The sequence below is a fragment of the Thalassophryne amazonica genome, chromosome 19 (genome assembly GCF_902500255.1).
Source record: "Thalassophryne amazonica chromosome 19, fThaAma1.1, whole genome shotgun sequence".
Classification (NCBI taxonomy): domain Eukaryota; kingdom Metazoa; phylum Chordata; class Actinopteri; order Batrachoidiformes; family Batrachoididae; genus Thalassophryne; species Thalassophryne amazonica.
In genome coordinates this window covers 52,678,999-52,703,092 of record NC_047121.1, presented here as the reverse complement: position 1 = coordinate 52,703,092, position 24,094 = coordinate 52,678,999, and the positions used below count along the sequence as shown (strand labels likewise).

Sequence of the window (24,094 nt, the reverse complement as noted above, 5' to 3'; positions counted from 1 at the left end):
AAGTTGTAGAATTCTTCTAGAGACTAAAACTCTCTCACCTTGATCAGACATCTTGGTTGAATGAAATGATATGGATCTTGTATCAGGATCCTGCACTTGTCACTAGGGTAACACAAAATAGGGGCGTGTCATTGGTGGGGCCGAGAAATGGGGGCTCCTGAATGGATGAAAAGCAGGGCGATACAAAGCCTGGTATTTTCAATGTCTTTTTTTTTTGTATCGCCCTGATTTTATTGCCACACTTTCCAGGGCAGTAAAATTGATAATAAAAGTGTTTAATTTATCAGCCCTATTTTTTCTTGTATCTCATGAGGGCTGGTTTACGAGCATAGGGCAGATTTTTGTTGCAATATGTGATAACACCAGGTACCTCACTGACCTGCTCTCTACCGTATCTATATAGTTATATTCTTACTGTTGTTGACAGCACTTACACACAAGAAATGACTGTTACCATTTTTTTTTTTTTTTTTTTTTTTTTTTAACTCTGTGCTGTCCAGGAGACAGAGTAATGAAAATTCAGTTCTCAATATGTCTGTGTATGCACTGCAGAATTGACTGACTTGATTTATCCTGCTTTAAAAAAAAAAGCAATCTGAAACATGCAATAGATTTTGATATTATCCACAGACAGACTGTGCAACAAAGTTTCAAAGGCATAGCCGACACCTGACACCATTACAGTCCAACAAAGAGCTTGTTATTTCTCACTATCACCTTCTCACACACACACACACACACACACACACACACACACACACACACACACACACACACACACACACACACACACACACACACACACACACACACACACACACACACACACACACACACACACACACACACACACACACACACAGATAACAGCAGACTGAGTTCGCACAAAAGACCAAGTCAATTACTCAACACATAGCCCCAAATTTATTTCACCATTCAATGAAGACAAACAGTATTAATAAATTAGTAAGAAACTGCTTTTCCTCCATTTTCACTCACTTAGTAGATAAAAAAGGCCTTTTTATACACACCAATACAGTGTCAGTAAACCATTACATAGAGCACTCGGAGCTACAGAGCCTTTTCTTCGTCATGTTACAATAGATTAACTGAAGATTAACTGAAAGGAGCAACACCCGTGCCTGACATGTTTCATGAACATCAATTTGCATGCGTGATTCAGTGATACCACATTTTCTGGAGTATAAGTCGTGGTGATTTTACTAGTTTGGGTGATCCTGTGATTTACATGTATAAACTGGTGTGAAGTACTATATACCAAAAAAAAAAAAAAAAATCACAACTGTTAATAATTAGCAGGGTTTACCCAGTAATCACAGCACTAAACAAGAGCTCAAATAATAATATAATAACCACAATAATAATAAAAACAAATATTAGTGTACTTTAACTTTGGATTTTTGTGCATTGTCGTGGTCTACTTTTACAATGAAAGAACTGATAAATACTCAAATGGACTGACTTTCTTGTATTTCCAGCGGCTGTGGGTCAGCAAACCTTGTCCATCTGATGATTTCCAAAGTACATCAAATAACATTCTGTGTTTTGTCTATTGCACATTTATTTGTGCATCTTCCTTATTTATTTATTTATTTTATTTAAACATCCTTATGTTAAGTAACAGCAACACTGTGATGTGCACGTGTTACACGGAGTTCCCGTCTACTGTTAAACTTACCCTCAGGGAAACAACATGTCAAAAAGTGATTCCCGTACACAGAAAAAAGGTGCGACGTACTCTCCAGTTCAACTCATGTTTTTGTTTTTCCTGTTCAAGAAGCATTCTTTTGATGGGTGTGACCCAATACTTTGAAAAATACAGTTTATATATATATATATATATATATATATACATATATGTGTGTGTGTGTGTGTGTGTGTGAGTGTGTGTATGTTGAAATTGATAGAAAAAAATATGCTATGTAAAATGTTTGTATAAATTTATTTTTAGAGGTAGCTCAAAAGCACTGAAATTTTGCTATTTTCTGTTATATAACACAATACTAACTAAATTGTGTTGGGCGGAAAAGATCGATTTGCCGAGTTTAAATGTCAGGGCTCGTGATGGATTGACACTGGAAGCAGTAGGAGACCAATGCCGACTCACAGACATGGCTGGTTGTGATGAATAAAAGGCTTTATCTTGTGACCAGGCAGTAGATTCGGTACACAGGTAGTCAGATAACGAGGCAGAGGTATCAGACAGGGTACAGGCTAGAACGTGGTCAATCATATGAGCTGAGGTCATACCAACGGCTTCGAAGAGTATCACAGGCAAAACAGAGGCAGAGTCAAAATACAAGCTGAGTTCAGGATAAACAAGCAAGGTCAAAACACTAAGAAGCAAACAAGACGTGACCTACAGGCGAGAGAGTGAACAAAGTCAACAATTGGGCAGTGAGCTGTGGAACTGTGAGGGTTTTAATAAGGAGCAAACTAATCAGGTTGATGTGAAGCAGGTGTGTGGAAGGTTCTGGAAAGAGGTGTTGTTTAGTGAACAAAGAAGAGGGAAGAAAGGCAAGAGAGTGTGGGAGAGCAAAACAAAGCGGTGCAAAACAAGAGAAGTGAGTGACAGAAAAACTAACTGTGAGAAACATGACGTGCTCAAATAATTAATGTGAGCAAAACAAAAGGGACAAACCTAAGAGCTAACGTGACAAGTCAAAAAGGGGAAAATAAGAAAACTAATGATTAGAACTAAAACTACAATGGAACTGTTATTGACTGATACAGAAAAATTAATACAATAAAATGGCAAAACAAACTATTGGTTAAACAGAGACTAAGTGGTGAACAGAAAACAAAACCGGTGACTACTTAATAAAGCAATAAATAACAAGTGGAACATAATCTGATGAGCAACACTGAAGACTAAAAATAACAAAAAACCTGTGACTAAGCATTATACAACAAATCAATTCAATCAATTTTTTTTTATAAATAGCGCCAAATCACAACAAACAGTTGCCCCAAGGCGCCTTATATTGTAAGGAAAGGCCATACAATAATTATGTAAAACCCCAACGGTCAAAACGACCCCCTGTGAGCAAGCACTTGGCTACAGTGGGAAGGAAAAACTCCCTTTTAACAGGAAGAAACCTCCAGCAGAACCAGGCTCAGGGAGGGGCAGTCTTCTGCTGGGACTGGTTGGGGCTGAGGGAGAGAACCAGGAAAAAGACATGCTGTGGAGGGGAGCAGAGATCGATCACTAATGATTAAATGCAGAGTGGTGCATACAGAGCAAAAAGAGAAAGAAACAGTGCATCATGGGAACCCCCCAGCAGTCTACGTCTATAGCAGCATAACTAAGGGATGGTTCAGGGTCACCTGATCCAGCCCTAACTATAAGCTTTAGCAAAAAGGAAAGTTTTAAGCCTAATCTTAAAAGTAGAGAGGGTGTATCAAATGTGATAAACAGAACTAAACTAAGACTAAAGTAACAAGACCCAGAGTAAACAAATACAAACTACACAATAAATGATAAGCAAAGAATGAACCAGTGACGAAAGTGGAACACAAGGAAAATAACGAATAACTGAGTGAATGCAAACTAAATGATGAGGTGCTGAATGAAACCAGTGACTACATAATAAACAAAGCAAAACAATAAACAGAACCAAACTGAGACTAACATGATAAAGTATGAACTAATGAAAAGTAAAAACAGAAAATCACAAAGGAAATACGCCAAGGGCTAAGACCTAAAACCCAAGCCGGGGCCGAGCATGACATTAAATCTATTTTCATTTTAATTCCCACAGATCGATTCATACATCCAAAGATCAATTTTTTTTCAAAAATAATAGAAAATATATATAAATATATATGCACTTCTCGCCAGCGTTATAACAGCATGTCTGTATTAATTAAGGTGCAGTTGGGCCATTGCACTGTTTCTGAGGGTGCGCATTAACCATTTAAAGCTGTTAATCATGACTACCGGGACTGCTGGTGTTGGCAAGAAAAGATGATCGTCCGCCGTTTGAAGTGTAGGTGACACTAAAAAATGTCAATCAATCAATCAATTTTATTTATATAGAGCCAAATCACAACAAACAGTTGCCCCAAGGCACTTTATATTGTAAGGCAAGGCCATACAATAATTACGTAAAAACCCCAACAGTCAAAACGACCCCCTGTGAGCAAGCACTTGGCGACAGTGGGAAGGAAAAACTCCCTTTTAACAGGAAGAAACCTCCAGCAGAACCAGGCTCAGGGAGGGGCAGTCTTCTGCTGGGACTGGTTGGGGCTGAGGGAGAGAACCAGGAAGGCTCAGCATTCATTTTAACATATTCGGCATCAATGTATTTCGAAAATGTCTTTCTATAAGGCGGGCCGACGCCTCCTTTTCTCGGTATTTTCCCCTATCAGAGCCCTGAAGGAGTCTGACTCCACTGTTGACATCGGCAGCATGTTCTCCACAATATATCTCCCTATCAAGTCATAGAGCTCTGTCTGCGTTACTTTTTGGGGAGCTGAAGCACAAAAATCAAGCTTTTGCTGCTTACACGGTGAGGGTCCTTCACCGTGCCCTTTGTTAGCGGACCCCACGTTAACACCAGCCCTGCTACCTGTGTCTTGGGCCACTAGTTTAGTGGAAGCGTGAGCTGTCGACAGGTGTTTTAGTAGGTTGGAGTTGCTTACACAAGATCAATCAATTTTATTTATATAGCGCCAAATCACAACAAACAGTTGCCCCAAGGCGCTTTATATTGTAAGGCAAGGCCATACAATAATTACAGAAAAACCCCAACGGTCAAAACAACCCCCTGTGAGCAAGCACTTGGCGACAGTGGGAAGGAAAAACTCCCTTTTAACAGGAAGAAACCTCCAACAGAACCAGGCTCAGGGAGGGGCAGTCTTCTGCTGGAACTGGTTGGGGCTGAGGGAGAGAACCAGGAAAAGGACATGCTGTGGAGGGGAGCAGAGATCAATCACTAATGATTAAATGCAGAGTGGTGCATACAGAGCAAAAAGAGAAAGAAACACTCAGTGCATCATGGGAACCCCCCAGCAGTCTAAGTCTATAGCAGCATAACTAAGGGATGGTTCAGGGTCACCTGATCCAGCCCTAACTATAAGCTTTAGCAAAAAGGAAAGTTTTAAGCCTAATCTTAAAAGTAGAGAGGGAGTCTGTCTCCCTGATCTGAATTGGGAGCTGGTTCCACAGGAGAGGAGCCTGAAAGCTGAAGGCTCTGCCTCCCATTCTACTCTTATAAACCCTAGGAACTACAAGTAAGCCTGCAGTCTGAGAGCGAAGCGCTCTATTGGGGTGATATGGTACTATGAGGTCCCTAAGATAAGATGGGACCTGATTATTCAAAACCTTATAAGTAAGAAGAAGAATTTTAAATTCTATTCTAGAATTAACAGGAAGCCAATGAAGAGAGGCCAATATGGGTGAGATATGCTCTCTCCTCTAGTCCCCGTTAGTACTCTAGCTGCAGCATTTTGAATTAACTGAAGGCTTTTCAGGGAACTTTTAGGACAACCTGATAATAATGAATTACAATAGTCTAGCCTAGAGGAAATAAATGCATGAATTAGTTTTTCAGCATCACTCTGAGACAAGACCTTTCTAATTTTAGAGATATTGCGTAAATGCAAAAAAGCAGTCCTACATATTTGTTTAATATGCGCATTGAATGACATATCCTGATCAAAAATGACTCCAAGATTTCTCACAGTATTACTAGAGGTCAGGGTAATGCCATCCAGAGTAAGGATCTTGTTAGACACCATGTTTCTAAGATTTGTGGGGCCAAGTACAATAACTTCAGTTTTATCTGAGTTTAAAAGCAGGAAATTAGAGGTCATCCATGTCTTTATGTCTGTAAGACAATCCTGCAGTTTAGCTAATTGGTGTGTGTCCTCTGGCTTCATGGATAGATAAAGCTGGGTATCATCTGCGTAACAATGAAAATTTAAGCAATGCCGTCTAATAATACTGCCTAAGGGAAGCATGTATAAAGTGAATAAAATTGGTCCTAGCACAGAACCTTTAGAACCTATTAGATAAATATGATTCAAACCACTGCAGCGCAGTGCCTTTAATACCTATGGCATGCTCTAATCTCTGTAATAAAATTTTATGGTCAACAGTATCAAAAGCAGCACTGAGGTCTAACAGAACAAGCACAGAGATGAGTCCACTGTCCGAGGCCATAAGAAGATCATTTGTAACCTTCACTAATGCTGTTTCTGTACTATGATGAATTCTAAAACCTGACTGAAACTCTTCAAATAGACCATTCCTCTGCAGATGATCAGTTAGCTGTTTTACAACTACCCTTTCAAGAATTTTTGAGAGAAAAGGAAGGTTGGAGATTGGCCTATAATTAGCTAAGATAGCTGGGTCAAGTGATGACTTTTTAAGTAATGGTTTAATTACTGCCACCTTAAAAGCCTGTGGTACATAGCCAACTAATAAAGACAGATTGATCATATTTAAGATCGAAGCATTAAATAATGGTAGGGCTTCCTTGAGCAGCCTGGTAGGAATGGGGTCTAGTAGACATGTTGATGGTTTGGATGAAATAACTAATGAAAATAACTCAGACAGAACAATCGGAGAGAAAGAGTCTAACCAAATACCGGCATCACTGCACAAATGTGCACAAATAATCACTAAAAATTATGAAATGTTAATATTTTTAAAAATCCTGAACAATAAAAGTCGATGATAAGTGCGCAGGTGAAGGATAAACTACAGCTGTCTGAAGACTGCACTCTATTTTAGCCCTCAGCCCCGACCATATTGTTGTTACGTCATCACCAGAACAGCACCTGCTCATTCAAGACCAAATCAACTGTAAACACAGTGGAGGTCAAGCTATTTCCGGATGATATATATTTTTTTTTTTTTTTTTTTTTTTTTTAGTCCAGTCTGAACGTGTGTCTGAAGAAGCTGTGGAGGACACAAACTGATGCGTTTGAACCTTATTTAGACCACAATGAGGGAGAAAAAACTTGCAGGAATACTTTCAGTCTGACAACAGTGACAATATTGGCAGAGTTCAGAAAACAGAATGGTGATTATTAAATAAATAATGCAGGCGATTTCGGCAGTAGATTATAAAAAATCGTTTTAATGTGTGGATTTTTTTTTATTTATATTTTTTCCTGAGAAAAAGGTACATTCAAATATGAAAAATGTCACGAGGAATTGAAAATATCAGCTATTTTTAAAATAAATATTGTTTCCTTACTGAATAGCGTAACACATTATTATTAAATATTAAAACCATTCGCACAAGGAGAAAATAATAGAGTCTTACCTGTCCATTTCAGTGAGATCATCTTCATTTTGATGAAAACATGTGAAAATAATTTAATTCACTGTCCTGGCAGAAGAAAAGTCCATGATGGTTCGAGTCTCTGCTGTACTGATCCACAACCGGTGCAGGTGTTAATCTGTTCATTGCATCTGCAGTTGATGGATCGAGTCTCTGCTGTGAATGGATCCTCTTGTTCCAAAGCGGACCGCTTTGCGCTTCAAGTTAAAAGACTTGTAGCACCTCATCTGCTCCTAATATTTCAGTCTGCAAGCAACAAAATTCCAATGATCCAAAAACAAAATCAAATAAAATAAAGTGAAAATAGTCAGTTCTGCCTCCATGTGGAGTAGAGAATCCGCACTACAGTCTGCGCGTGCTTGTCAATATAAGTGTTTCCACCTGCCAATCGAAAAAGATTCTGCCGGTGAGAATAACTGTTCTGACACAGAAAACACGGTGCCGCTCCAACCCGATCCACTTGATGGAAACAGGTATGTCAGTAGCCTGCAAAAATCCATAAATTAATGGGACAATTAAGATAATGGTCCTCGTGCTGACGCCACCTCCACCTTCTTCTTGTCCAGTGTTGGCACGCCGGGAAGATCCTGGTTTTTTAGTGGCACGCAGACCAAAATCCAAATATGTATCTCTTCAAGAACTGCACACCAGGAAAGGATAAATTTCAAACTGCTGTTTAATTTTAGTCTTAAATATTGTTGAAAACGTGACATTACTTGTCACCTACACATTAATTTACACAGTCATTTTTTTTTCCGTTCCTCATAAAGTGCCATATCCGTGGAACAGGGCACGAAGATTCTCTAGTGTGGACTGCAGGAGCCGCGTTCTACTGCTGCAGGAGAACTTAGGAGAACTTCCCCCCGCTGCAGGATAACTTTTCTAATAGCTGTGTTCTCCTGCTGCAGTGAGTGGTGGAGGTGTAAGTTTTGTAGGGGAGACCGGGGCCATTATCCCCAGAATATTTTTAAATTTATAACTTTCTGAAACACTATTGCCTGCATTTTAAGGGCAAAATTTTGTGAAATAGTATTATTATGTTGCAAAACTAGACAATCATGAATACGTAAAATAATCGATTCTGAACCTTAAGAATCGGAATTGAATTGATTCTTTAAATTTGAATCGATACCCAGCTCTATAACTAAAGCACAATGGTGCCCCAACCCATCCTAAACAACATATCAAAAGTCTTGATGAATCCTCCTGATGCTCACATAGTTTGTATAGTGTTATATAGCGTGAAAACAGCATAATTTCAATGCTTTGGAACTACCTCTAAAAATTTATTTGTACAAACAATATTTTACACAGCATGTTTTCTCATCAGTTGTAACCTATTCAGGGCGTCAGAGTATTAAATTTCAAAACTTTGCAAAATAAGGACCACCCTATATATAAATTAATTTATATAGTGCTTTTCCAACTGCATCCTGTTAACTCAAACAATAATTTGCTTTTTTTTTTTAACCACAATTAGAGTAAGTAACTGAAGTAACTGTCTTCTTCTTTGTCTCTCCGCTCTTCCCGTTAGGGGTCGCCACAGCAGATCAATCGTTTCCATTTCACCCTGTCCTCTGTATCTTCCTGTCACACCAACCACCTGCATGTCCTCCCTCAGCACATCCATAAACCTCCTCTTTGGCCTCCCTCTTCTCCTCCTGCCTGGTGGCTCCATCCTCAGCATCCTTCTCCCTATATACCCTGGGTCCCTCCTCTCAATCTCGCCTCTGACTTTGTCTCCAAACCATCCCACCTGAGCTGTCCCTCTGATATGTTCATTCCTAATCATGTCCATCCTCATCACTCCCAAAGAGAATCTCAACATCTTCAGCTCTGCCACCTCCAGCTCTGCCTCCTGTCTTTTTGTTAGTGCCACCGTCTCTACACCGTACAACACAGCTGGTCTCACTACTGTCTTGTAAACTTTCCTCTTCACTCTTGCTGATATTCCTCGGTCACAAGTCCCTCCTGCCACCTTTCTCCACCCACTCCACCCTGCCTGCACTCTCTTCTTCACCTCTCTACCACACTCTCCATTACTTTGAACAGTTGACCCCAAATATTTAAACTCATCTACTTTCACCACTTCTACTCCTTGTAACTGCACTATTCCACTGGGCTCCCTCCCATTCACACACATGTACTCAGTCTTGCTTCTACTGACTTTCATTCCCCTTCTCTCCAAAGCATATCTCCACCTCTCCAGACTAGACTCAACTTGCTCTCTACTCTCACTACAGATCACAATGTCATCTGCAAACATCATAGTCCATGGGGACTCCTGTCTGATGTCATCCGTCAACCTGTCCATCACCACTGCAAACAAGAAAGGACTCAGAGCTGATCCTTGGTGTAATCCTACCTCCACCTTGAATGAGTCTGTCATTCCATCTGTGCATCTCACCACTGTCACACTATTCTTGTACATGTCCTGCACTACCCTAACATACTTCTCTGCCACTCCAGACTGCCTCATACAATACCACAGCTCTTCTCTTGGCACCCGATCATAAGCTTTTTCTAAGTCCACAAACACACAATGTAACTTTTTCTGTCCTTCTCTGTACTTCTCCATCAGTATTCTCAGAGCAAACATTGCATCTGTAGTGCTCTTTCTCGGCATGAAACCATATTGCTGCTCACAGATCTTCACCTGTTTTCTAAGCCCATCTTCTACTACTCTTTCCCATAACTTTATGCTGTGGCTGATCAACTTTATGCCTCTGCAGTTACTGCAGCTCTGCACATCAACCTTGTTCTTGAAAACAGGAAACAGCACACTTTGTCTCCAATCCACAGGCATCCTCTCACTTTCCAAGATTTTATTAAACAATCTGGTTAGAAACTCTACTGCCATCTCTACTAGACATTTCCATGCCTCCACTGGAATGTCATCTGGATCAACTGCCTTTCCACTCTTCATCCTCTTCATAGCAGCCCTCATTTCTTCCTTACTAATCTTTTGTACTTCCTGATTTACTCTCACCACGTCATCCAGCCTTTTCTCTCGCTCATTTTCTTCATTCATCAGCTCTTCAAAATATTCCCTCCACCTTCTCAGCACACACTCCTTACTTGTCAGCACATTACCATGTGCATCTTTTACCACCCTAACCTGCTGTACATCCTTTCCAGCTCTGTCTCTTTGTCTGGCCAATCGGTACAAGTCCTTTTCTCCTTCCTTACTATTCAACTTCTTGTACAGCTCGCAATATGCCTTTTCCTTCGCTTTTGCCACTACTCTTTTCGCCTTACGCTACATCTCCTTGTACTCCTGTCTACTTTCTTCATCTCTCTGACTTTTACAAAACTTTCCCCAACCTCTTTCTCCTTATGCTTTCCTGGACCTCTTCAGTCCACCACCAAGTCTCCTTGTCTTCCTTCCATTGTCCAGATGTCATACCCACTACTGTCCTTGCTGTCTCCCTCACCACATCTGCAGTACTTTTCCAGTTGTCCAAAATTGCTTCCCCTCCAACCAGTGCTTCTCTCACCTGCTTGCTAAATTTCACACAACAATGTTCCTCCTTCAGTTTCCACCATCTGATCCTTTGTTGAACTCTCACTCTCTTCTTCTTTACCTCTAAAGTCATCCTACAAACAACCATCCTATGCTGTCTAACGACACTCTCTCCTGCCACCACCTTACAGTCCCTGATTTCTTTTAGCTTGCATCTCCTATAAAGAATGTAGTCCACCTGTGTGCACCTTCCGCCACTCTTATATGTCACCCTGTGCTCCTCCCTTTTCTTAAAGTAGGTGTTCATCACAGCCATTTCCGCCCATTTTGCAAAATCAACTACCATCTGTCCTTCCACATTCCTATCCTTGATACCATATCTACCCATTACTTCCTCATCACCTCTGTTCCCTTCACCAACATGCCCATTGAAGTCCGCTCCTATCACCACTCTTTCATGTTTGGGTTCACTCTCCACCACCTCATCTAACACACTCCAGAAATCTTTCTCCTTCATCTCACCAAAATTACAGTAAGTAAACTGAAGTAACTGTACAAACTGAAACTGATCTTTGTCACCATTTTTGCTGTTTTTTACCTCATAACATTCAGCCAGATAGTCCAAACTATACCTTTTTGGAATCTTTACGATCAACAAATAATGTGGTATAGTTTTCAATGTGATTGGAGCATTTGAAAATTTTCACCGCGTAATTCTTCAATTGAACCCTACCTGGTCACCTATTGAAAATTCAAGTGGCCAATCTGTTTTTTCAAAAGAGTAATGTTTGAGGAGTATTTGTGCCATGTTTGGTGCTTGCATCACCATTTGAAGTATTTCTTGGCAAATATTCTGTTATCTGCTGCACGATTAACTTGTATGAAGCACATGGTCAGTAGCTAAAGTCAATGTCTAAAAGAGGACCGGTTTAATACAGTACTGGAAGTGAATGACTAGTTAAGATCAAATCTGTTCTGAACCCGGGGACCTGTTTGGACTTTTCCGATCTCTCATAGGACCATAAAAAAAAAAAAATGAAATAAAAATCCCCTCTCATGCATTATGCTCCTGTGCCATATTTGTTTCCAGTCAGTTTGGTGCTGCAGTGAGACGGAGTCCCGGAGGAAGAGGTTCAGGTAACGGTGCGACACGCCTCTGTGATCCTGGAGCAGAGAGCGTGAGCGAGTGGAAGCAGACTGTTAAGAGCTCAAATCAACAGGAGGCAGTCAGGAGGCTGAGGAGGGGAGATACTGCAGACTTTATCATCAGGACCAGGAGGCAGGAGCTCCTCCCGAGGAACCTCACTCTGTCACTTCTCCCTCATCCTCTTTCAGCTTTCTGTCATTCGTTTGTCCTCCATCACGCTGCATCACTCGTTTCGTTTCTGGTGGCTGTATGTCCTATTTAAGCTTCATTCTTTCTCATACACACTTCATCTCTGGACATCTCTCCTTCTCCAAAAGAGCAGCACAGTTGGTATCATGACCTTTGAGAGGTATCGATCTAATGTCTCACAGGATGTCTGGCACTCCAGTGGACAGACGCTGGATGTTTGCGTTGTGTCACGGCTGCATTTATAAAGGCGAGCTGGACACACCTCAGAGAGACAGCTCACCCGCTAAGGATGCCAGCTAACGCAGCAACTGCCCTCAGTAAAGATCTACAGCGGGGAGAGATGGTTACAGGTGACATACACTGATGGATGGAGGAGTGGCTCTGCAGAGGTCAGCATCAAGAACAACAGTTCCCGTGGACGTGGACAGTTGTCGTGCTTCAAAAAGTGCTGTTGTGGGCGTTGCCAGGCTGGCAGAATTCACTCTGCCTACGTCCTGGCTAACCCGTAAATGGATAAAGAGGTGGAGCGTCAATGCCTCCCATGCCTCCCATCTTAGAGTTAGCAAACAAGCTAAGCTAACAGGCTAGCCTTAGTTCAGGAGTTAATTAAATAAGATTGTGGACTGGGTGGTGGTTTTCATAACAGTTTGCTGGGTGTAGTTATATTAAAAATTATAACCCACTTATGTCCTCAGTAAATGTGGATTAACTGGAACTAATGTCACCAAGATACCAATAACAGTGTTATCATACAAAATTAAATGACAAAAATTGTGCTCAACAGAAATACTGGAACACAGATGTCTTAGATGATCCGTAAGGACAATTAACCTCCACCGCAATCCATATCATTACAAATATATGAAATAAGATGTTCAGAAAGCTCAGACACTGTCCTCCACAGCAGCCGCAGCTCGCGGGTCTCTGTGCCAAAGGTGCTGTCAGCTCTCGACAGTCAAGGAAATGGAACGTTTTCTTCTTCTTGTGCCTCACTTTGGATGACCAGAATACACCAAGTGTCAAACTTAAGTTTATCAGAATACTTTAAATTATAGGCAGCTGGACACACGTACATTTTGGCAGAAACATTTCAATTCACAAAAATCTGGCTTCTCACTGATTTGGTCAAGAGGATGAAATACTGAGTTTAGGAATACACAGAGACACAGTATGTTTTTCGTGTTGTTCAAACCAATCAAAAGCTGACCTTATCCAGCTGATTTTGGAGACCTGTCACAAATCTGAATTTATACGATCTGGTTCTACACAAAGGAAAAACTGTTCCCAAAACAGCTTTGTGGTGCAAATGACTAGATTCTACGAACATATTATCTTAACATAATAGGTAGCCACCAAGCTAGCAACCTAGTGAACTAGCTAAGGCCAAATCACTGCCGCAGCTTACTAAGTCAGCTAGCTCGGGCAGGCAATGAATAGTTAAAATAAGTCTTCTTTCATCACTGTTACCAAATTCATGACAGAACTACATCATAAAAATGTTTACCATGAACTTGTAAACGTTACAACAGACTAGACGTGGCAGATATTTACTTCAGTATGTGTGTGTACATATAATATTTTAATTAGTTTCATATCTTGCACACTCGTCTAAGTAAAAACTCCTTTTGCATATCATCCGAGTCCTCCTAGCCAACTTGTTTCCATAGCGACAAGTCCTCAGATAAACTCTTCCACATTGACACAAACACTCAGCAGGAGCAGAAAGATAACGAAGAAAAAAAAAAAAGAAGATCTGTGGCAACCAACAACACTGAAGCTCAAAAAAAAAAAAAAACTTTACTGTAATAACACAAAACCTGACTTTATCACACAATGTGGGCTGGATCCTACAAACAGTGGGAAGCAAAAAGACATCTTTTAAAACTGTGAAATATAGTTAGGAAGCCATTAAATATAACAACAACAACTTCAATGCACTCTACAATACATAACACTAAAACAAAAAGGGTATGGAAATATGATTTGTGATGTAGATGTATTAATGGTCCGGCACTCTGAATGCACATTTAAAAAAAAAAAAAAAAAAGGCCATCTAGTAGATGGCAGTGTTCATGGCAGTGTAAACAGCAAACGCCTCACATTCGCTAAAAGTGCTGAATCACTTAACAGAATTTTCAGTTTTCAAATTGCCTTTTTTTACAAGTGAAAAAAAGACATTTCCAAATACAGATTTATTTGTAAAGCCCACCATACCAACCAACCAACCACTGATGTCAGAAAACTAATGGTCCCATAATGCATTGTGGCATGTGTGTCTAAATGCTTAAACCTTCAAAATTAGTGCATTACTTTAAAACTAAAACATATAGCTGATATTTTCACTTTGCAAATGAGAGACACAACGTTAATTTCATTAACTTGTCCGGAATTAGTTTGCTTAAAATTTTAACCATAAGTCAAAACTGCTTGCCTGTGCAATACTCAAGTGATACGCTGGCAAGTCTGTATGGTGTGAAAAAAAATCATCTTTTATTTCCTCCCTCTTCCTTTCTCTCTGATCACCAGGTCTCTTTTACTGAAAGAAGGCTCATCAAAAACAGAAGCACTGACTAACTGTTGCGTCAGTATAGCTGCCAGTGAACTGATGGCAACACTGAAAGTTATTGGTTTAGCTTTTATCTGTAACTTCTGCTGAATTTTTTTTTAGGGGTTTATTGGTTTAGCTTATAAAAGTTAACTTTTCAGTTAGTGGGTTAACAGTTATCAAAGCTAACTTTTTGGTAAGCTGTGCCCACCATTGATCAGACCCCTCTGCAATCAAAAATTTCTGGATCCACCCCTGTGTCAATGAAGTCCAAACGTATTTAGTGACTTGGAAATGTTCGTGTCTCCATCCTCTGACCTGTCCAAAGAACACTGACAGTAAAATTGATGATTCAGTTGTTCATGCTATTTTAGGCTGACTTTAATATTGTTGTTTGAACTATACAGGTTTGCTTTGACAGCAAGTTTAAAACATTGGAGCAAATGCTTAGAATCAAACACCCACAGAGACAATGCAGTCATCACATGTTCTTACGCCACAAATGGTGTTGTCATGGAAACAGGATGCCAAGGTAGTCATGGGTTGTGCGGAAAAGAGCTGGGGGCACCGAGGCTGTTGGCAGCAGTAGCAGCGCTGCAGAAGAAACTGCAAACATTCACATTTGTATTCGAGGTGGAACTCGTGGCTGAATTATTTTCTATGAATTCAAACATTAAAAAGCTGAATTTCTCTGTTTAGAATGTAATAGAACGACTGTGCTACTATGCGCACATGAAAGTAACATCTGAAATCAGTGACTGAGCATGGGCGCTCATGGTAGCACGGCACAAGCTTGAGAGTTTTTGTTCTGCACCTGGAGGTGCATTTGTGCCAATGACCTCTTCGTTTGGTCAATGCCACGGGGGCGGAGATCCTTTTTCATGGTCATACAAATTACACACCAGGTGCAGTTATTGGGGGAACAATCTCATCAGAAAGCTTTGAAGAAACCTTCAGTATGTGACTTTCACTGCTGCCATTGGTAGCATTTATAGATGCATCTTGTGGCTCAAAGAAACTCATCGCCACCAAAGAGAAAATACATGAAATTACAACCCCAATTCCAATGAAGTTGGGACGTTGGGTAAAATGTAAATAAAAACACAATACAATGATTTGCAAATACTCTTCAACCTGTATTCAATTGAACACACCACAAAGACAAGATATTTAATGTTCAAACTGATAAACTTTATTGTTTTTGTGCAAATATTTGTTCATTTTGAAATGGATGCCTGCAACACGTTTCAAAAAAGCTGGGAGAGTGGTATGTTTACCACTGTGTTACATCACCTTTCCTTCTAACAACACTCAATAAGCGTTTGGGAACTGAGGACACTAATTGTTGAAGCTTTGTAGGTGGAATTCTTTCCCATTCTTGCTTGATGTACGACTTCAGTTGTTCTACAGTCCGGGGTCTCCGTTGTCGTATTTTACGCTTCATAATGCGCCACACATTTTCAATGGGCAACAGGTCTGGACTGCAGGCAGGCCAGTCTAGTACCCACACTCTTTTACTACGAAGCCACGCTGTTGTAACACATGCAGAACGGGGCTTGGCATTGTCTTGCTGAAATAAGCAGGGACGTCCCTGAAAAAGACGTTGCTTGCATGGCAGCATGTGTTGCTCCAAAACCTGGATGTACCTTTCAGCATTGATGGTGCCATCACAGATGTGTAAGTTGTCCATGCCATGGGCAGTAACACACCCCCATACCATCACAGATGCTGGCTTTTCAACTTTGCACTGGTAACAATCTGGACGGTCTTTTTCCTCTTTTGTCCAGAGGACACGACGTCCATGATTTCCAATGATTTGAAATGTGGACTCATCAGATCACAGCACACTTTTCCACTTTGTGTCTGTCCATTTCAAATGAGCTCGGGCCCAGAGAAGGCGGCAGCATTTCTGGATGTTGTTGATGTATGACTTTCACTTTACATGGTGGAGTTTTAACTTGCACTTGTAGATGTAGCGACGAACTGTGTTAACTGACAATGGTTTTCTGAAGTGTTCCTGAGCCCACGCGGTACGATCCTTTACACAATGATGTCAGTTTTTAATTCAGTCCCGCCTGAGGGATCGAAGGTCACGGGCATTCAATGTTGATTTTCGGCCTTGTTGCTTAATGTGTAGAAAGTTCTCCAGATTCTCTGAATCTTCCAATTATATTATGGACTGTAGATGATGGAATTCCTAAATTCCTTGCAATTGAACGTTAAGAAACATTGTTCTTAAACTGTTGGACTATTTTTCCACGCAGTTGTTCACAAAGTGGTGATCCTCACCCCATCTTTGCTTATGAACGGCTGATCCTTTTGAGGATGCTCCTTTTATACCCAATCATGACACTCACCTGTTTCCAATTAACCTGTTCACCTGTGGAATGTTCCAAACAGGTGTGCTTTAAGCATTCATCAACCTGCCCAGTCCCAGTTTTTTTGAAATGTGTTGCAGGCATCCATTTCAAAATAAGCAAATATTTGCACAAAAACAAAAAAGTCTATCAGTTTGAACATAAATATCTTGTCTTTGTGGTGTATTCAATTGAATATAGGTTGAAGAGGATTTGCAAATCATTGTATTCTGTTTTTATTTACATTTACATTTCTAACTACACAGTAGAATGCAGTACTATAAGATTAGCTGAGTGGCGCCCCCTTGTAGGTTACTAACCACCTCAGCCAAAACAGCCCAGAAACATATTTATACCATTCTGGTCTCAGTCACAATTTGACACAAACAAAACTTAATGTATTCAAACCAATTCTATGTTAAAGACCTACCTACCTAACCCCCCGCCCCCCCCCCCCCCCCCACACACACACACAGTTGGTTTAAAAAGTTTGTGGAAATCTTTATAATCTCTCGCACATGCCTCATCAAACATTAATTTCACGCTGCAGGATGCCCCGCGGTTATCAGTTATAACTGAAGAGTTTATAGTTCCAACACTTCAAACTTGTTACAACTTTCCAAGCCTCTATGTCATCCCAAGGTGAGCTCGTCACTGCTGTCCTTGGTAGCATGTCCCTCACGCCCGCTAAAGTTGCCCAGTTAGTGTCTCAGACACATGGTGAGAAAGCAAACAGAAAGAACATTCTCCTTTCTGCAGTGATAGCAGCACAAACTGTGTAACAGATGACTGAGTTCATTGCAGGAGGCAGTTATTTATGAGGCGGCTGAGTGGCCTGGAGTCTAATAAGTATGTTAACTAATGCACAATCCATCCACGTCTGAGCAACATTATGCCACTTTTCCTAATGGCAGAAATGTCCGTACAAAACCCGAATGTCAACATGTGTGGATAGGACCTACAATCAGAATCTGGCTATAACGGCTTTCATTAAAACCTACATGGAATGGGTTGTAGGCATTACGTCAGCCTGTTCTGATCAGGTCTCCCTCATAAAACTAAATGTATCCGGATACATGGGCTATGACACGTTTCATTATCCATGATTAATTACAATAAGTCAAACGCGGCACTGCATACCTTCAAATACATATTTCACTAAAACCTCAAGTCCTCCTTCAGTTTTTTTTCTACTGTGGTACAGCAACTGTTCACCAGCACCAGTTACAGCAGCAGAAAACACTGCAAAGAAGAAGAAGCCCAGAAGAGAAAGGCCACATAGGCTGCACAGGCTGTGGTCCCAATTCAGGGTGCAGGTTTTCTTTGCAACCAGCCACTCCGCCAGGTGATTTCACTGATTAACTGATTCCATCTGCTCAAATCATCTGATGGAGTGGCTGGTTGCAAAGAAAACCTGCACCCTCTAGCCCCTTTCTGGAATCAGTTTGAGACCTCTACTCTAAGGGCTGTTCCCACAAAACTCTTAAGGCTTCAAGCCTTCAAAGGCTGTGGAGGTTGGAACAAACCACTCTGAAAGAAATGGTCTATCCCTACGGAGCATTTTGCTGTGGCATCATTAGCTTTCCCGACCTTACCCCCGGTCACCTGCCAACCCTGACAGCTGCATGTGACAAGTTGACAGTGGACAAAATGCCCACTCAGAATGAAAATGAAGGCAGCTCGTTGCTTTGCCTCGGTCGTTTGTAGCTAATGTGACCGTAGGGTTAGTTTCCAGGTGGGGAACACCAAGATAGGGCTGGACATGGGACTGGCTTTCTGTGCCTGATGGAATATGGAGATGAGGCAGATGAAGACTGAGGAGGAGATGCTGGCGGATAAATGACTTGTTCAGCAGAAAACCTCTCACTTCTGTCAACTACCGAGTCTGCCTTCAATGCACCATGTTGCACGACTTTAATGGGAATAACAGATGACCAGTTGATCACTTTGATTCATATTACATGGAAAACTAAATCTCTTAGTACAACAGAAATATTTAAAAAGTGTGAGCTGGCAACATAACACAGACATACAACCCCTGGCAATAATTATGGAATCACCGGCCTTGGAGGATGTTCATTCAGTTGTTTAATTTTGTAGAAAAAAAGCAGATCACAGACATGACACAAAACTAAAGTCATTTCAAATGGCAACTTTCTGGCTTTAAGAAACACTATAAGAAATCAGGAAAAATAATTGTGGCAGTCAGTAACGGTTACTTTTTTAGACCAAGCAGAGGCCGAGGCCGGTGATTCCATAATTTTTGCCAGGGGTTGTATAAGACAGTAAAATGGCTCATAAACTTTGTGAATGTTCAACACTGCAGGGGTATAACTGTCTTCCACATCAATGACTTAAGTCGGGGGGGGAGTTGAGGTGGGTGCCCCCGCCCCTTCTTGAACAGCTGACCAAAGTTGTAATAAAATGTGAGATAGGACTGATGAACAGAATTAGACCATTTCTACTATTTAACATAAAAACAACAGCATTGCTATTCAGCTTTGTGGGTTCCATTAAAATGCAGGAAAAAGGATAGAGACTTTTAAAATGTTCTGGGGGGAGAGTGGGGGGGGTTCATACCTGTGGAACCCCAAGTAGGGGCGTGCATCAGCACACCCAACCAAGTCACCCTCACCTCTCCCACCCCCTTCACCTGAAGCTAGATCCACCCCTATCAGGTCACCACATTTAGTTTCGGTCATACAGTAAAACTCACCTAAACAGTCACTGTATAATTGGAGGCTGATGATTGTATAAAGTAGTGGAGCTCAAATTAATGCAGAAAAAAAAGACACTGTTCCTGTGGAAAATTGCAACAAGACGTGACTGGCAAGCTTAAAAGGGTAACGCACACGCTGACGTCATTGCATGGCCACAGAGGCACAGAGCTGGAGAAGCATAAATCAGGCTTTAAGATTTTAAGGTACCATGCTGCAACAGACTTACAAAAAAAGACTGACTTTTTTTCAAATGAAGTTTTGACCCAGTCATTAAACGAGGGAGGCCCTGATTCAAGGTCAGGTGTATAATCAGGGAAATACGTCAGCCTAATTGGTGCTGGGGATTTCCCGTAGGTTGTTTGGTGCCTCCTGATAACTAATCAGTTACATATATACAGCAGATTTTGTCAGTTCTATACACATAGAGGATTTCGATTATAACGGAGAAAATTCGCTGGTCCACCTGAATCCACTATACGTCAGTTTTACAATAATCTTTTTGTCGTTGTCTGGAAAAAAGCATTTTCTGTCTTGTGTGTATTTGCTCTCAGACATCTGTTGTGTGCAGATCAAACCGAAACTCGTGTGGCATCACCACAGACGAAATGTGACTAAAAAAGAAAGCTTGCAGTCTCGTCTTAGGTTTAGTGGAATGGTTGGAACCTGCTGCCATGCAGGCGCTGCAGTCGAAAAGGCAGAAAGATCAAGCTTTTTAAAAAAGAAGAAAAAGAAAAACAGCTCTTACTGTGAGGACTGCGGACAAGTACCTGAGTATATCTCCCTGCTCTTCAGTTTCATCAGCAACCTCTTCACACCTGCAAGGACGTGAAACAGCCAGTCATCATCATCACAGTGACACGCGTGATATCACCAGATAAGACAAGAAAGCTTGAATATCTACACTGGAGTTTGCCAGAAACCTCTCAGGAGACTCGAGCTTAGAGTCCATGTCTTCCTTTTAACAAACTCTTTCTATCATGAATCTGTGACTGCAGCAATGGTGGGTGCAGCTAACCAAAAAGTTAGTTTTGATAACCGCTAATCCGCTAACTGAAAAGTTAACTTTTATAACACTAAACCAATCAACTGCTAAAAAATTTTGTGAAGTTAGATCTAACTGCTAACTTTCAGTATTGACTCGGTAAAGTATCGGCTAGTGATAACCCAGTTGTGAGCTTGAGCACTGCAGAGGCTTCTGAGTAAACCCAAAGGCGATCACAAACCCAAAATGAACAATGAGCCAGAGCTACTGTCTTTATGCACACGGCTTGCTGCTGTAAAGAAGTGTCATTTACTTTCCACATACAACAACACAGACGTGGGGCAGGAGACATGAAAAGCAAGGCACTTTTCACTCATAGTTTAATTTATAAACAAAACTAATTCCGTACAGTTTATCGACATTAAAGGCAAAGCTATCATTTTTACAAAGTGAAAATATCGCACATATCTTTTAAAGTAATGCGCTAATTCTGAAGGTTTAAGCATTAAAACAAACACGTGCCAAAAGGCATTACGGGAAATAAGTCACTGGTTGGTTGGTTTATTTATTTGTAAAAACCAACACAGAAGTTATTGTGGCATGTGTTGGTTTTAACAAATAAATGTGTATTTGTAAATATGTCATTTTTTTCCATTTGTAAAAAAAAAAAAAAAAAAAAAAGGGCCTTTGCAAAACTGAAAATTCTGTTTGTGAAGTGTGATTTAGCACAACAAACAGCAACCAACAATTGGTCACTATTCTCACTCCCATCCAGTAGATGGGAGTGTTCTATGCGTTTTGATGGTGGAGGGTGATTGAGAGGAGACTCATTTCTCATAATGCCTTTTGGCGAGTGTGTGTTAACGCTCAAACCTTCAGAATTAGTGCATTGCTTTAAAAAATGTGTGATATTTTCACTTTGTAAAAATGACAGAGTTGCCATTATTTTCACTTTGTAAAAATGACAGAGTTGCCATTAATGTCAATAAACTGTCTGGAATTAGTTTTGTTCATAAATGAAACCATTAGCGAAAAGTGGTTTGCTTTTCATGTCTCCTGCCCACTGTCTGTGCTGTTGCATGTGGAAAGTGAATGACACTTTTTTTCTTTTTGCAGCAGTAGCCTCCCCCCCCCCCCCCCCCACCCCCCGCTGAGGGAGGGGTGAGCTCCTCACAGAGCCCTGTCTGCTGCAAAACACACAACAGACAGGAACTAACATGTATGATTTTACGACTTACAAATGTTTTTGACCATTAAGCTTTACTCACTATACCAGCAAAAAAAAAAAAAAAAAAATGTGACCGGAACTAGATTTAGCGGAAGTTAATTGGTCTGATGATGGTTTTCAAAGTTTGCTGAAAAGCTAAACCGCTAACAAAAAAGTTAGCTTCACTAATTAGCGGTTAGTGGAACTGTGCCCACCACTGGACTGGAGAAGCAGTACACAATTAGGTTTTTTTTTAGTCTCTCCAGTCACAGCACTATGACATGCTCATTTTAGGTAAACCTATATTTCCTATTTTTTCCTCTTGAAATTACAGTACTGATTTGGTCTGGTGCACCAAAAATACAGCAAATTCCTTGTATGTGAAAACTGACTTGGCAATAAATTTGATTCTGACTTACAGTAACTCCCTCAAAGTTGCTGAGGGTGCCTTGGTGGCTTCTCTCACTCGTACTCCTTTTGCACACAGTTTTTGAGAATGGCCTGCTGCCCACAGATTTACCATATTGTCCCACGTTCGTTACATTTTTTTTAAATGTTTGGTTTAACTAAACTATAACAGCTATGATGTAATAATGTGATTTGTTTTGACCTTGTGACAAGTATCTTAATATAATTTGAGCAGTTTGTTGATTTCCACCAAAGCTGCTCTGTGGATGATGGTCAACCCCAGAATTGTGCTTAAAGGGTTTGTTTTAGCAATGGTCAATGTCATTGGGTCAAAGGTCAAAACTGTTATTCTTTATTTTTTCCACTGTGATGTCCACCATACTTGGCAACAATACAGACGCGATTTCTGGAGTTTCAAGGGCGAGATCAACTTACCAAAGGTCAATGTTTGGGGTTAAGGGTCAAAATTATTATTATAGTTTTTTTTATTCTCCACTCTGATGTCCACCATACTTAGCACACATATGGATGTGGGTTCTGGACTTTCACAGGAGAGATCACCTTAGCCAAAGGTCAGTCACTGGGTTCTTGAAGAGTTCATTTTGGTGAGAGCCAAGGTCAAGGAATGTGACCTTTAACCTGATGTGGGTTAAATGTGGTACACACTGACTTTGCGAGGCCATCTCTGGAATTGGCCAATCATTTACATGAAGGTCAAGGTCACTGGGGTCAACTGTGAGATTGTTATCACCTCCAGTCTTTGTGTCCATGGTATCGTGAGCTTTTTTAAATAATTGTAGAAAAAAAACCCTTTTTAAAAATTGGATTTCATTTCGTAAGAACAAAAGCCCCACAAAAGTCTAAAGTCCAAGGAAGTGAGCACTCTTTAAAGATGCATTATTCCTCCAACTACAATACCCCCCCCCCCCCAAAAAAAAACAAGAACAAAGAAAAGAAAAAAATCCGATGCCCCATCACCTCCGCCCCATCACGCCCGCTGACATGGAGGTCGGTTTAGTCCGTACCTGTGTTCCTGTCCGGTAAGATACAACAATGCTTCTGCAGAATGCCTGGAAACACCTACAAAGAAATAAGAAAAGATAAAGAGTTACGGAGGATGGAGTTAAGAAAAAAAAAATGGCATCAATATCAGAGCATCTGAAGGTGGATAAATGAAGCGAAGCTCCCACAAAGAGCCGTGCTGTGATCCACAATTACACAGACACACAATTCTCACACCATTGGCATCAAAAGATGCTGCTCCCATATTTATGTGAGCTTTTCTTCTGCACGCAGAGCGCTAAATGACGGGACGTGTGGAAGGTTGGTTAGCGCCGCTGTGAGAGTGATGTTTGTGGCTCAGACTGTCCGACTCTGTGGGAGAAGATTCTTTTTCAACTTGGTGCAAAGACTGTCTGTGGTTACAGAAGGAACCCAGTGAAGTTTGGAGATGATCTACAGTTTCATCACTATTATAAAACTCGGAATGTTTCCATCAGCATTTGCGGTAACTCATATCAACGTGAATACAGACATTTCTTGAAAAGCAAGAGGTTTTTTTCTAGCCTTCAAACTGTCTCACTACTTGTCTTTAAGTAGCTTCTTCATTCTGAGATGGTGTGGTCATTCTAGTTACACCATTAAGAGAGAATTCAGTCCCTCTGGAGAGTCCTTATGGTCACCTCAATCCTACACGGATTGTTTGGGAGGAAAATGTCTGTCTCTGTACAACTGGAGAAGTCTTCACTAAACAGTTGTCC

At 40.8% G+C, this 24,094-nt stretch overlaps 1 protein-coding gene across 2 annotated transcripts in view; it reads right to left on the bottom strand.

Annotated features, from left to right (window-relative positions):
• Nucleotides 1–20,543, bottom strand: part of dlgap2a (discs, large (Drosophila) homolog-associated protein 2a) — a 362,290-nt gene extending 341,747 nt beyond the window's left edge. For both annotated transcript variants that reach the window (XM_034195339.1, XM_034195340.1), the window contains exon 1: nucleotides 20,505–20,543. In XM_034195339.1, the coding sequence (XP_034051230.1) occupies nucleotides 20,505–20,535 (31 nt within the window). In that variant the 5' untranslated portion in view covers nucleotides 20,536–20,543. The remainder of the gene's footprint in view (nucleotides 1–20,504) is intronic.
• Between the last annotated feature and the right edge of the window lie 3,551 nt (nucleotides 20,544–24,094).